At 55.2% G+C, this 12337-nt stretch overlaps 2 protein-coding genes and 1 non-coding gene across 3 annotated transcripts; 2 read left to right on the forward strand and 1 right to left on the reverse strand.

Moving 5' to 3' along the window:
- Window positions 1-613: 613 nt before the first annotated feature.
- N657DRAFT_670636 (uncharacterized protein) lies at window positions 614-5790 on the forward strand (the record flags this gene model as incomplete). The annotated part of the gene is made up of 3 exons (XM_062795553.1): window positions 614-1785; window positions 1845-2652; window positions 2715-5790. The coding sequence occupies 3 exons, from the start codon at window positions 614-616 to the stop codon at window positions 5520-5522; spliced, it is 4788 nt and encodes a 1595-aa protein (XP_062648494.1). The 3' UTR covers window positions 5523-5790.
- N657DRAFT_330700 (uncharacterized protein) lies at window positions 5614-6384 on the reverse strand. The gene has a single exon (XM_062786861.1). It carries the CDS (start codon window positions 6181-6183, stop codon window positions 5704-5706), a length of 480 nt encoding a protein of 159 aa, XP_062648495.1. The 5' UTR covers window positions 6184-6384; the 3' UTR covers window positions 5614-5703.
- Window positions 6385-8888: 2504 nt separating this feature from the next.
- Window positions 8889-8996, forward strand: N657DRAFT_t59. Its single transcript has one exon. It is a non-coding gene; the product is annotated as a tRNA-Arg (tRNA).
- Window positions 8997-12337: the final 3341 nt, after the last annotated feature.

The raw sequence follows: 12337 nt of genomic DNA on the forward strand, positions 1-12337 counted from the left end.
ATCTCCCCTTCGAGAAGACTCTCCCTCCGGACCTTTGGTGGACAGCTGACCGAAATCAACCTTAGTTGGTTCATCCACGAGGAACCGAGCGGACGGCCCCTCGATAGCGCCTTCGCCTCTCCCTGCGAGAGATCCACTAGCTGAGCCAATATTGGCGATTTTTGCAGAATGGGACTTTATCAGGGCTAGGCCTGCGCGGAAGCCACAGCTGGAACCGGCGACCAGGTACGGTAAGCCAGCCCATGGCATGCGACCCATGTGTGTGGCGAAGTGTGGGAAGCGCGGCTCATCCGAGTTGGGAGACAAAGCCCGAGTCATCAACACTTACATGCCGCCGTAATCTAGTCGCACAATAGGGGGAGTATTTCCAATAGCGTGCCCATGGCCGCAACAACAAAACAAACCGACATGGGCCTCTTGGATATGAACTTAAAAGGGTCGATTCCCAGGCTGTCGCCGTCTCTCAAGGCCTGATGCACATTGGCACTGCAGCAACTTCCGTTGCGTCCTCTCCTTTGCCGTCAGGCTCTGTCTTTCATTCATAAGTGGACGGCCAGAATCTCGCCGCCACGTCCTCTCTTTTGGCAGAAATCCCAACATTCGTTTGGCCACCATGGCTAGGGGCCTTCGCCAGCTCGCTCTTCTGGGGCTTGCCGCTCTCCCCGGCTCCCTCGCTGGTCCTGCCGACGTGACTTGCGTTGACAAGGCCAGCGACCAGAGCACCTACGCGGCAACCAGCGGTGCCGTCTTCCAGATCCTCTGCGGCATCGATTATGCCGGCTCCGACATGGCCGCGGTCCAGGCCTCGACCTTCGCCGGCTGTATCGACGCCTGTGACTCGACCCCTGGCTGTATCGACGTCAGCTACGCCGGCGATCAGTGTTACCTGAAAAACAAAGTCACGGATGCCCTCCAAAGAGACTGGGTCTGGACCGCAAAGCAGGCCGCCTCGGACAACAAGCTTACATGTGTCGACAAGAAGAGCGACAAGGATACTTACACCACGTCAACCGGTGCTGTCTTTGAGGTGCAGTGCGGCATCGACTATGTCGGCGGGGACGTCGCCGCCACCACCACGGCCACCTTTGAGGACTGCATCGACGCCTGTGCCGCCACTGCTGGCTGCCTTGACGTCAGCTACGTCGGCGAAGCCTGCTACATGAAGAATAAGCTTGAGGCTGCCCTTGAAAGAGACTGGGTTTGGACTGCGAAACTCGTCGAGTCTGGCAGCGGCAGCGGCCAGGAGGACCCCGAGCCCTTGGCCAAACTCTCCTGCGACGGCAACGCGAGCAATGGCCAGATTTACAAGGCGACCAACGCCGACTTCGAGATCACCTGTTTCAAGGACTACGCCGGCGGCGACCTCCTCGGCCTCAGCACGGCATCCTTTGAAGAGTGCATCGACGCCTGCGACTCGCATGTCGAGTGCGTCAACGTGGCTTACGTCTACGGGGCGTGCTACCTCAAGAAGCAGCAGAATCCCGCCGTCGACAGCGTCTCCGTCTGGGGTGCTGTGCGCAAGCCTGCCACGTCTGCCACCACCGGCACCACGACCGCGACGTCCACCACTGCCACCGCTGTTAGCACACCTTCTTCCACTAAGACGCCGCTCACTTGCGAGGGCAACGCCAGCAACCTTGTCAAGTACACATCGGCAAAAAGCGGCCTGTACCAAATTTTGTGCGGTGTGGATTTTGGCGGCAACGACCTCGCGGCCACGACTGCTGCCACTTTTGAAGACTGCATCGCGGCCTGCGATGAGAACACGGATTGTGTCGACGTTAGGTGAGTCACCAGAGTTGGTTGACCATTACCAGGTCTAAGCTAATGTCCTTTGTCACCAGCTACGTAGCACCGTCTTGCTACCTGAAGAAGGCCCTGGGCGACATGACCCAGGTCGGCCATGTGTGGACGGCCAAGCAGCTTCAGTCCCCCGGTTCCGTCTTCAGCTTTCCCACCGTCACGCCCATGGATCCTGGTTCGGGCACCGAGGAGAACTTCGAGGGTCCCTTTGAGTTTGAGCCAGCGCCCATTGCCACTCTCGGCCCCGTCCCGCCTCCGGGCGTGAACATGGCCGGCACCGGCGTCCTGACTCCCGACCCAGTCTCTGAGCTCTGGTATAATGGAACGCAAAGCGAGAGCGATGGTAGTGACCTCGGCCCCGTTACTGTGCGCCTCAACATCACCTACAACTATGCGTCCATTGTTCTCGACCACTCCATCTACATCCGAGACGTCGTCTGCTCCGCCGGCACCCTTCATGGCCGCTTTAACTCTTCGTACCCCTTCTTCTTCGCCCAGGACACGTGGCAGACAGACGAGGATGTGCTCCTTATTACGTCCGCGCCGTCCTGCGGCGACGATGCTGCGCAGAATGCCTTCTTCCTTGCCCACACCATCTCCTTCCAGGAGTCTTCCTTCTCTTTTGAGGCTCTCGGTCAGATCGTCGAACTCAAGGATGTGTTTGCCGATTTGAACATCGACTTTGGCAACATCACCGTCAGCACTCCGGCCGACGAAGAGCAGCAAACTTGCGGTTCTCCATCTGCCGATACCCTGCGTGGCCTGCCTGCCGTGCCGTGCGGCACCAACTTTGACAATGCCCTCGACGACAAGTTGGGATACTACAGCGATGGAGGCCGTGATGCCCAGGTATGTCACTGGCGGCGTTCCTTCCGTTGCCTGCATATCTCCGGTCGCTAACTGATTCCTAGGCAGTACTGTCACTCGCTGCTCCCACACAAGACGACAGTCAGATCCAGAGACGCGGTTGGGGTTGGCTCAAGTCCATCGTCAGCGCGGTCAAGACGGTCGCGGCGGTCGTGACCAAGGCAGTGCAGGTCGTTGTAAACGTTGTCAAAACGGTTGCTACGGCCGTCGTCAATGTCGTGAAAGCGGCCGCCACCTTTGTCGTGAACACGGCCGTGGCAGTGGCCAAGGTGGCTGTGTCGCTCGCCGTCAATGCCGTCAAGCTCGTTGCCTTTGCCGTCACGGGACAGTACGAGAACTCGCTCACGCTCCCCGTCAACCTCGGCCCGCCGTCCAGCGTCCAAGTCGAGTCGCCCTGGGGCAAGGCCTTTAAGATGTACACGTTCAAGATGGGCGGGGATGACGAGAAGTTCTCGGCAACCAAGGCTGTGCTCGACAACCTGGTTGACGACCTCATCGGCTCCCCCGAGCCCGAGCCAGGCGTCGAGATCTACTGCGTCAACTGTGGCGCTCGGGGCTCCATCAAGGCCACGGGAAAGATCAATGCCACCCCTCTGAGCGGTGTCAAGGAGGCCTACATTGGCGTCACCGGCAACATGTACATCGGCATGTACCTCGGCGTCAACGGCTTTGCCAAGTGGGAGAAGGAGTGGGAGAAGGAGATCTTCTCCAAGGGGCTTCCGGGATGGTCCATCCCTGGCATCGTGACCTTGGGCCCCAAGATTACCCTCAGCGGCAAGTTCGTCATTGGAGTCGAGGCTGAGGGTCAGGTCCTCACCGGCGCTTCCCTGAATTGGCCCGGGTTCGAGGCCAAGCTAGACCTCAAGAACTCGCGGAATTCGTACCAGAAGGGCTGGACACCCAACATCGACCACACCTTCCAGACTCGCGGCGCTGTCACGGCTACGGCTGCCCTGGGTCTGCCAGTCAGTCTGTGGTTCGGCATCGACATCCTCAACGGCCTGTTCAAGGAGGGCATTGCGCTTGTTGACACGCCTGCCATTACCGGCACGGCAGAGTTCGAGGTCAACGTGGGCACCGAGGAGACGTCTGTCGGCAGCGATGAGTGCAAGGGCATTGCCTGGGACATCAAACTGACCAACGAGGTGACTCTGGAGGTCGACGATGGCCCCGAGTGGAAGCTGGCCGAGTGGGCCAGCCCTGCTCTGGCCGAGGGCTGCATTGGGTACACGCCGAGCGGCGGCAGCGATGATGACGGCGGGAGTGGGAACCCTCCCGACGTTCCGGACTTGCCGCCCGCAGACGACGGCACTATCACCTGCCCCAAGTACGACGGCCAGACCTACACGGACGACAAGGGCAACCAATGGGCAATCCGGTGCAACTATGACTACATGTATTTCGACACACAACAGATCTGGACCGACACCATGAATGAGTGCTTGGCGTGGTGCGCCACCCAGTCCAACTGCGCCGGCGTGTCGTACGGCACCGCGGGCGCCGCCGGCCACTGGAACTGCTGGGCGCGCAGTCGCGCAGGTCCGGCCCGCGCCGGCCCGTATCACTCGATGATGCTCATGAGCCCCTTCGAGATCACCAGCGTCATCTTCGGCACCGCCGACATCACCGCCTACGCGGTGCAGAACTGGCAGGTCGGCAACCGTATCGAGATCAACACCAACACAGTGAACCAGGCCGGCGGCCAGGACCGGCTGCCCGGCACGCAAAAGTCCATCTTCATGCTGTACCGCTACGGCGCCGAGACGCGTACCTGGGTCGGCCTTCAGAACTCGGGCATCGTGACAATCTACCCGGGCGCCATCTCCTCGGCACCCTCGTCCAGCATGCTCGTGCCGGACTGGCCGGCCTCCTCGCTCGGCCTGCCCAACTGGATCCGCATCATCGACGTCTGCTACGGCCGGTCGCAAATCCGGAACAAGGGCGCCTGGGACACCATCTACCGCGCCGCCTACAACGGCCAGACGTCCAAATTCGTGAACGAGCTCCTCGGGGACACCTGGGTCGGCACCGTGAAGACTGCCGTCATCTGGTACCGGGATACGAGGTTCAGCCAGGATGGACCCTTGTATTATGCCACAGGCGTAGAAGGCGACGGCTTCAGGCTCATGGGTCCTGGCGGCAACTTCAAGAGACAGCTGAGTCTGGGCGCCCGACAAGAAGGAGACGCATCCAACTCGACCACCGGTGCAGGTCCCTACTCCAACTCGACCCTCTTCTCCAACACGACCGCTCCCACAGCCTCAGACGTGGAGTTTGGCAATGGCATCGCCACCGTCCGTGACACGACCGGCTCCCTGCAGCTGCTCCCGGCCAACAACGGCAACCTCTTCCTGGCGCCCCTGGACACCACCGAGGAGCTCAGCCTGCTGACCAACAACACGGTGCTCAACGCCATGACGCTGCCGAGCAACGCTGACGTGCCCTACCTGGTCAACAGCGACTCGGCCGACCGGCTGCTGCACTACTTCCCCGACGAGGTCGCGCTCGTCGGCGCGTCGCGCCTACGCCTCGCCGCCTGGGATCACCTGCCTCTCGGCTCGCACCTCATCAACCTGGTGCCCATCATGCCTGCGGACGAGGGCTCGGCTACCGAGCCCGTGCTCGTCGCCATTGACGGCGCCGGAGAGGGTGATTACCTGTTCCCCGTCATGTGTGCTATTGGTGGGCAGCTGAATAAGGTGTTCCTCGTCAAGGACACGTCTGAGGCTGCGCTCAAGGCGCTGGAGGATGAGGATCTCAAGTTTGTGCTCACGGGCGGCCAGGCGAGCCAGTGTGGTCCGCTGGCGCTGGTGGCGAGCATCACGCCGGTGGTGGAGGCGGCGACGCGGTGATAGCACTGGAGTTAGAGCTGGGGATGGGGATGGGTCTTCATGTTCATACTTTACCTACCCTATCGGGTCCAAACATTTCATTCTTTTTGTTTATGAGATACAGTGGGTACTAGGGTTCGCCGGCCTGGGCGCATGCGGCTGTCTATCAAATGTAACATGCTGTTGGAACGTGAACCCTGATTCAGGGGTGCCAAGACGGACCCACATGTGGCTGGTGATAGACACCCTGGAGGCTGTCTGGAACATCGGGCAGTTGAGAACACAGAACACAATCATCATCAGGAACAACCAAAAAATTGACATCCTCGTGACACTCTGCGACCACTGACCATTTTTCCCTTCGTTTGCCTCGTAGCGGTTCCGACACATGCCTTGGTCGATCGTCATTTACTTGGACTCTATTCACATACAGGTGTTGATACAGTACTAGGTATGTTGATTTGTCGCTTGCAGCTGTGCAACCTTGAACCCTAGCTTGGCTTTCTGCCGATCTGTCTTTCTCCAGGCATGGAAACTTCTCAATCATTACTGGAACACAGTACCGCTCATTCTGACATAGCGTGATGCCGCGATTATCCCACCCTCCGTATTCCGCAAGACCTGGATACGTTTTATCGGCACTACCGAGGCAAAATCCGCAATGCTCGCCTTGAACGCACATGGGCAGGAGCTTTAAAAGGTGTCGGCGGCTGAGCTACGGGGTTTTGCGGCAGCTGCTGAACTTGACCGAATAGGGCCGGTGATGAAGTTAACCTTGCCTGTATATAGGACATTCCGGTGGCCGATCTCGTCGTCAAGGAGGAAAGGTCGTTCCGACGGAGCACTCCCCTGGTAGAGCAGTCACGGTTTTTCGCATTGCGACAGATGCGAAGTGCCACAACAATAAATGAAGGCTTGGCGTTGGCGCCACAGGGGTGTCGTACTCGAAGGTTTAGTGCCGCTTTGCCAGGTCTGGGAATCTACGGAAGACTCGACCATACGTGTTGACGATGCGGTAACACTTGACGTACTCCAGGCCTAGGACGTTGGAATTGGCACAGACTCTGTCGCCGCATCCCCGGGTTAATGCATCATGTCGGGCAAAAAGAAAATAGAATAAACCCTAGGGGCGAGAACAGCGAGTGCCAAAAAAAAAGACGACAGGAATCGCGAGAGGGCCACGAAGACGCGGGAGCGAAGGGGGTCAGAAACGCACGCACAAAACAGTGAGGATGGCAGCATGCGGAAAAGAGCGGAGGGGTGCGTTGTTATGCGTGGGGAGAGAAGTTGGGCGAGGAATGCTGCAAAGGTCGAATCTGGGCCTAAGATGGACGCTCTCCAGCTGTGAAAGCGGGTCCGGACGAAATCAGACAATGGTAGAACAATGTTATATCTTAAGTTCCCGAGGTCTAGTTGGCGACGAGTGGTAAAGTTCGTCCGGTTGGGCCAGTAACTCCGTGTGCTCCGGACCTTGGGCCGGAGGTCCCAGATCGGTCTTCTGGCCCCACTCATTCCGGCACTCCCCGGAGCCCCTCTAAGCCCGGTCACCAGCACCGTGATGTGCGAGACTCAGTGGTCGTAAGGCTTATCCGTGTGCTTACTGACCTTCTATAAATCTACTTGAACAAGCTGTGACTTATCGTTTCCCAACTTCCGGACCTCGGTGTGTTAAGCACGAACCTCAGCCATCCCTACGGGTAGCACGAGTTCGAACTCGCCGCCCTGCGCCACGATAGTTCGCCCTCCGCACGCCCCGGATCTTGCTTTTCTATGTGTGTCAATTGTTGCGGCGCTGGTCAACGGGTGGCAGAGAGGATATGTTGCCTGGCCCCTTTCGATGCTGCCTAGCGAGTCCGTTACTGCTGGATTCCCAATGAGATGGGGCTATTGGGTGTAGCAGACCCCGGTCAGTAGTCTGTGCGGTGAAGGCTGCTGCCGTCCTTTTCCTGTTCTCCAGTGAGATGCTTGCTAGTCCTGCGCAGCCAAGAACTCAAAGCCCTCAATAACCTCGTCGATGTTCACCGTAAATGCCTCGTCAACGAAAGACACTTAGAAAGGAGACTGCCTTGGTCCAACATTGTAGTGGGGACCAATAGAAGATGGCGTTGCAAGGCACAGTGGGCATAGCAGTCTCTCAACACCCTTGGCTCATGCAATCACAAGTGTGAACAGATTTTTTTCAGTGTGGTAACGTTACCAGTTCTGATTGTGGCCAACCGTCATTTTGATGGAGTCTTTGCATACCTAGATTAGTGTCACGGGTGGGTGCAACTGACCATTGCGTAACATGCTCAAAAGAGGAACCGTGGTTCGAACTGTCTGATCGAACCAGGAGTTACGCACATAAACCTCACACTGTCACGACCCGTGACAATTGGTTTTTCAGTTATCAGGAAAATTGCTTGTATCTATGTCGGGAGACAACATGAACTTCAAGATGCGTAATCTATGTACCTGTAGATGCCAGTATAGAGAAAAATAGTAAATGGTATATGTGTAAGGTAGATGACATCTCTCTTCAATAGAGGTAACGTTAGACCAATTAATTCCAATTAACTACTGTAAAGTTAACGTTAACGTATGGATTGTTAATTAACACCCAATGTTGGTTATAACTAGCAATACTGACTTTAAATACTCACGATTTTATCACAATAGTCAAATAAGTTGCTTGGGAGGCCTGACATTTGTCTTTTCTAAAGCTACTCTCCTGTTTATGTATTCCATTGTTCATTGAGCTAATCTGTTGGTTGCTGAGGGGGTGTTGAACTGAACTGGCTCCTTGGCACCTGGATTCAGGGGCTGGGCACTGTTGCCCAATGCAGTAAGCGTGGAAGACTCGTCACCCACCCAAAAGCAGGGTCTGGCGAGGGTTCCGAAGCCCTCGGTTCTTTCAAGTAACACACACACATGACGCATGGTTTAGACAGTCAATTCAAGCTTCATCTTGTGCCTCAATTGATGCAGTGTCACCTGGTTGGTCTATGCCTATTCGAGCCTGTAACTGTTGCTGTCCAACAGGGGGTTTGACACTGAAGGCGAAAACTTGAAGCCCTGTTCGTGATGTTGCCCGAACCTCGGCTCTCCTTGGCACAATGTATGGCAGCCTGAATAACCGCGTGAGATACCGAGGCTACCAATTACTCATATTGGCGAAGACGCGGCTCAATGTTGCAAGAAGGTGTTGCTCAAGACAACTGTTATATTCAGGGGTAAAGACTGTCAGTAAACTCGGTCTCTACGGCAAACTGGCGGAGCCGGCTTGACCTCTGATTGGCCGCTCAGACCTTTCCATTGCTCCATAATGTGGACTCTCCGAAAAACTTCAAAAATTGCGCAATAGGCTTACCGTTCTTAGAGTTGAATTGATTGCATACCCTCCAACAAGGTCCGCTGGCTCAATGGCAGAGCGTCTGACTACGATTCTGTCCGAGATCTCATGATATCGGCTGATTGGGAATCAGGAGGTTCCAGGTTCGACCCCTGGGTGGATCGTCTTTTCCCCTGCAGGGGATCACAACTACTTTTTGTACTCTGTCGGCTCTGGGTTGTTCCCGTTGCACTGTCTGTCGCTTCTATTGGCATTATAGTTACTTGCAGGTCTTCGGCGTTGGGCGTCTCCGACCATACTTGAACTTGACGTCGGTCGACCCTAACTCATAGAAGTCAATGTGCCATGTAGGCAGGTTGAGATGTGATGATCGTTGTTGGACTCCATGCCATGATTCCGAGTGTAAGCATCTGAACTTATTATCGCAGGAATTGAGTCAGCCGGTTCCGGTCATCCTTTTGGTTCACGCGCGTCTTCAGGCACATTTCGTCAGCAGTTCTCCGTGCGCCGAGTATTCCTCTATAGGGGTTAGACGCACAGACCCAACGATTGTTGATGATCCTGCAACCCCCACACCACACCACAACATGTCTAAATCACTCATTTGTATACAATCTATGTAGGAGAAGATTACATCTCCTCAGCCTGACGAAGGCGATCCAGCCCATGTACAATCATGTCTTGCGCTTGTTCAACGACTGGCCCCGGGTCGTCTGTCTTTATCGTTTTCCTCCGCTTGGATGGCTTCTCACCCTCTTTCTGAGCCGCCACAATCTCTTCAATCTTCGCAAAAGCATCGTTGGCACTCTCTTTGACACTCGTTTTACTACTTGGCTTGTGGGCTTCCAACTGGCCAGATAATGATTTGATTTGAGCGCGAGCTGGCGACCTCGGCGTTCTTCGAGTCCAACGACTTGCCAACCTTGTATAAAACAGACCTCAGCATGCGGTTGTTTGGAGATATGCGCTCCCTGGCATTTTTCAAGGCGCTGCGAATATCCTGTGACTTCTGGGGAGTCTGCAGATATATGTTGGTAGGCGAGGGAGGCCGTTCCTCTGGGGTGGGCGGCGTGGCAGCGGGGGCTCTAGGTTGAAGTACTGCCGTGGTGTCATCCAATACTTTGCTCGGATTCAACGGCCAGATTCCGGTCTCTCTGAAGCCGCTGACGATGTTCCTGGCGCTCATACCTCTCTGGGAGGCATCTCGATAACAATCAAGGAAGCGGCATTTATTGATGGGAGCTGATGCCGTGAAGTGAACCATAGACTTGGTATTTTGCCTGAAATAGATCTTCAGGGGCGAGAAAACACTCCGATCGAGAGGTTGAGTCTTATGGGATGTATGAGGCGGCAGGTAAAGTAGTTGAACGTGGTTAATCCAGGCCAGATGCATGAACCGAGTCGTGATATGGCTTGAGTGCTCGTCAAGAATCAAGAGCCTCCATTCTGACGGATTTGTTGGTTTGGTTTCTGGCAGATAGATCTGTTGTAGCCATTTGAGAGCGACATCGCCATTGCTCCAACTTGTAATGGAGTAGTCGTATTGCCAGCCTGGAAAATTGCGCTTCAATTCCTCCTCGGAGGGGAACCATTGCCCCTGAAGACTGGCGCCTGTGAACACGATACAGGGGTGCAGTCTCCGGCCTTCAGCGGTGCCACACTCTATCATAGAGACCTATGTCGTGTCGTCTGAGCTCTCAACGAGTGCCTCCTTCGTCAAAGAGGCATCATGTAGAGTAGCCCCGCTGCAAATGTCTGTGCGCGCGCAGCCCCGTCATGCCAGTTTATCTTGCATCCAGGATGCGCGACACCGACTTCTGAATCTCCATCTTTCTTTCCAGCAATACAGATACACCCCTACACCGGCCTTCCCTCTGGTACATCCCCCATCAGCTACGAGGCATTAAGCAAGCGCTGGAGAGCCAAGAAAACACGTGTGCAGCTCGGAGAAACACTTACTGTGTAGGATGCAAAATATCTACTAGACCAGAAGGCTATAAGTAGGGAGGCATGTGACGAATCTCGGTCCCCTAGCCACTGAAAGGGGCTCCTGAAGGTTATAACTCGACAGTGGTATGAGGTGTTGGTGAAGGCAAAGGGCTCACAATAAGTGCACAATCAATTGTCTCAACAGTACGTGTAGGTAACTGCTCGTATTGCTTACTGAGGAAGCTACTGTGATCCCCGTAGGCCTAAAGATCGTAGTTTATATACAGCTTCCTCCCCCAGGTACCTTGGGACCCGAGATCGCAGCGATCGCCTCCTTGGTGGTAATCCTGATGAGCCGCTGTGACGAATCTCAAAGCCCCAACTTCTGAAAGGGACTCCTGAAGGTTATACTTGACAACGGGGTGAGGTTCGGTGAAGCCAAAGGGTTCACAACAAGCAATGTCCAAGGGTACTGACAATCTTGCACTTGAGTTACTTACTGGAGAACTCCCAGAGTCCTCCAGAACGAGTGACTATATACTAGATGCATTTGGTTGCTCTCTCGTGTTCTCTAGAGCCACCTAGAGCCAATGCTCTATGGTGCTCTCGAGAGCCTCTTAGAGCGTCCTCTGATTGGCCTTGCACTGGTGCTCTCTCATGCTCCTGAGAGCTCTCTGGAGCACCTCTAGTACTCGTTCCGATTGGTCCTAAGTGATTGGCTCGGAACGTCCTACGTTCCCCACTGGCTTCTGCAAGTAAGCCGCCGTTGTTGACTCTCGTTGGTTCATTTGTGACAGCCGCTCACCGCGCTCACCAGTCTGCCCAAGAAGGAACGCACCGATCTCTCTTTTACTCTCCATAGCTTTTTGTCTCATAAAATAGACCTACTGATCCAGAGGCTCGCCCTCTTGTAGGCAGTAATCGTTGTCGTTACAATAGCCGTAACTGTTCTGAGTGTAATGGCGTAAATTTCCTCGGTGAGATCAATCTCCCTAGGCCGATTAATGGAAGCCTACCTGAGGCCGTGGATTACGTGTAAAGTTATAGAACCGTTTCACTGTAGCCTTAGAGCGATGGAGGCACTTAGGCAGGGAGCTGGTACAATGAGATATAGCAGTTATAGGCAGTCTATAATTACCGCCTTAACTGCTCCTATTACGGGGTTTCAATAACCCCTTTCCTTAGCTTCTTTTCCTGGAAGATTGTAACGGCACACAACGTGCAGCCATACCGTTTCGCCATATTCCTGAAAAGGGTACAAATGATTCAATCCGACAGATTGAATCACTGGCTGCACTATGAAACTGTAACAACTGGCACCTGTCTCCGGGCGTTGCCGACCCGACCAGCCGTGCCGTTACAAAGATCACTAAGCCTTTGCAAGCTCACTCGATTTGCCGAACCGTATATTGGGTCTTTTAAAAGCAATCTCATAGTATGTATGGCCGAAGTCGTGTAAGGATCGGATACGGATGCGGTCGTCGCGGGTCAGTTTAGGGGCCCTAGCCGTTTGGGCCGTGGAATAGCTGGTTAGATCAGCTCAGCCCTCTAGAGGATGTCGGTCCCGGCATAGGGG

The sequence above is a fragment of the Parathielavia appendiculata genome (genome assembly GCF_033297405.1).
Source record: "Parathielavia appendiculata strain CBS 731.68 unplaced genomic scaffold N657scaffold_4, whole genome shotgun sequence".
NCBI lineage: Eukaryota > Fungi > Ascomycota > Sordariomycetes > Sordariales > Chaetomiaceae > Parathielavia > Parathielavia appendiculata.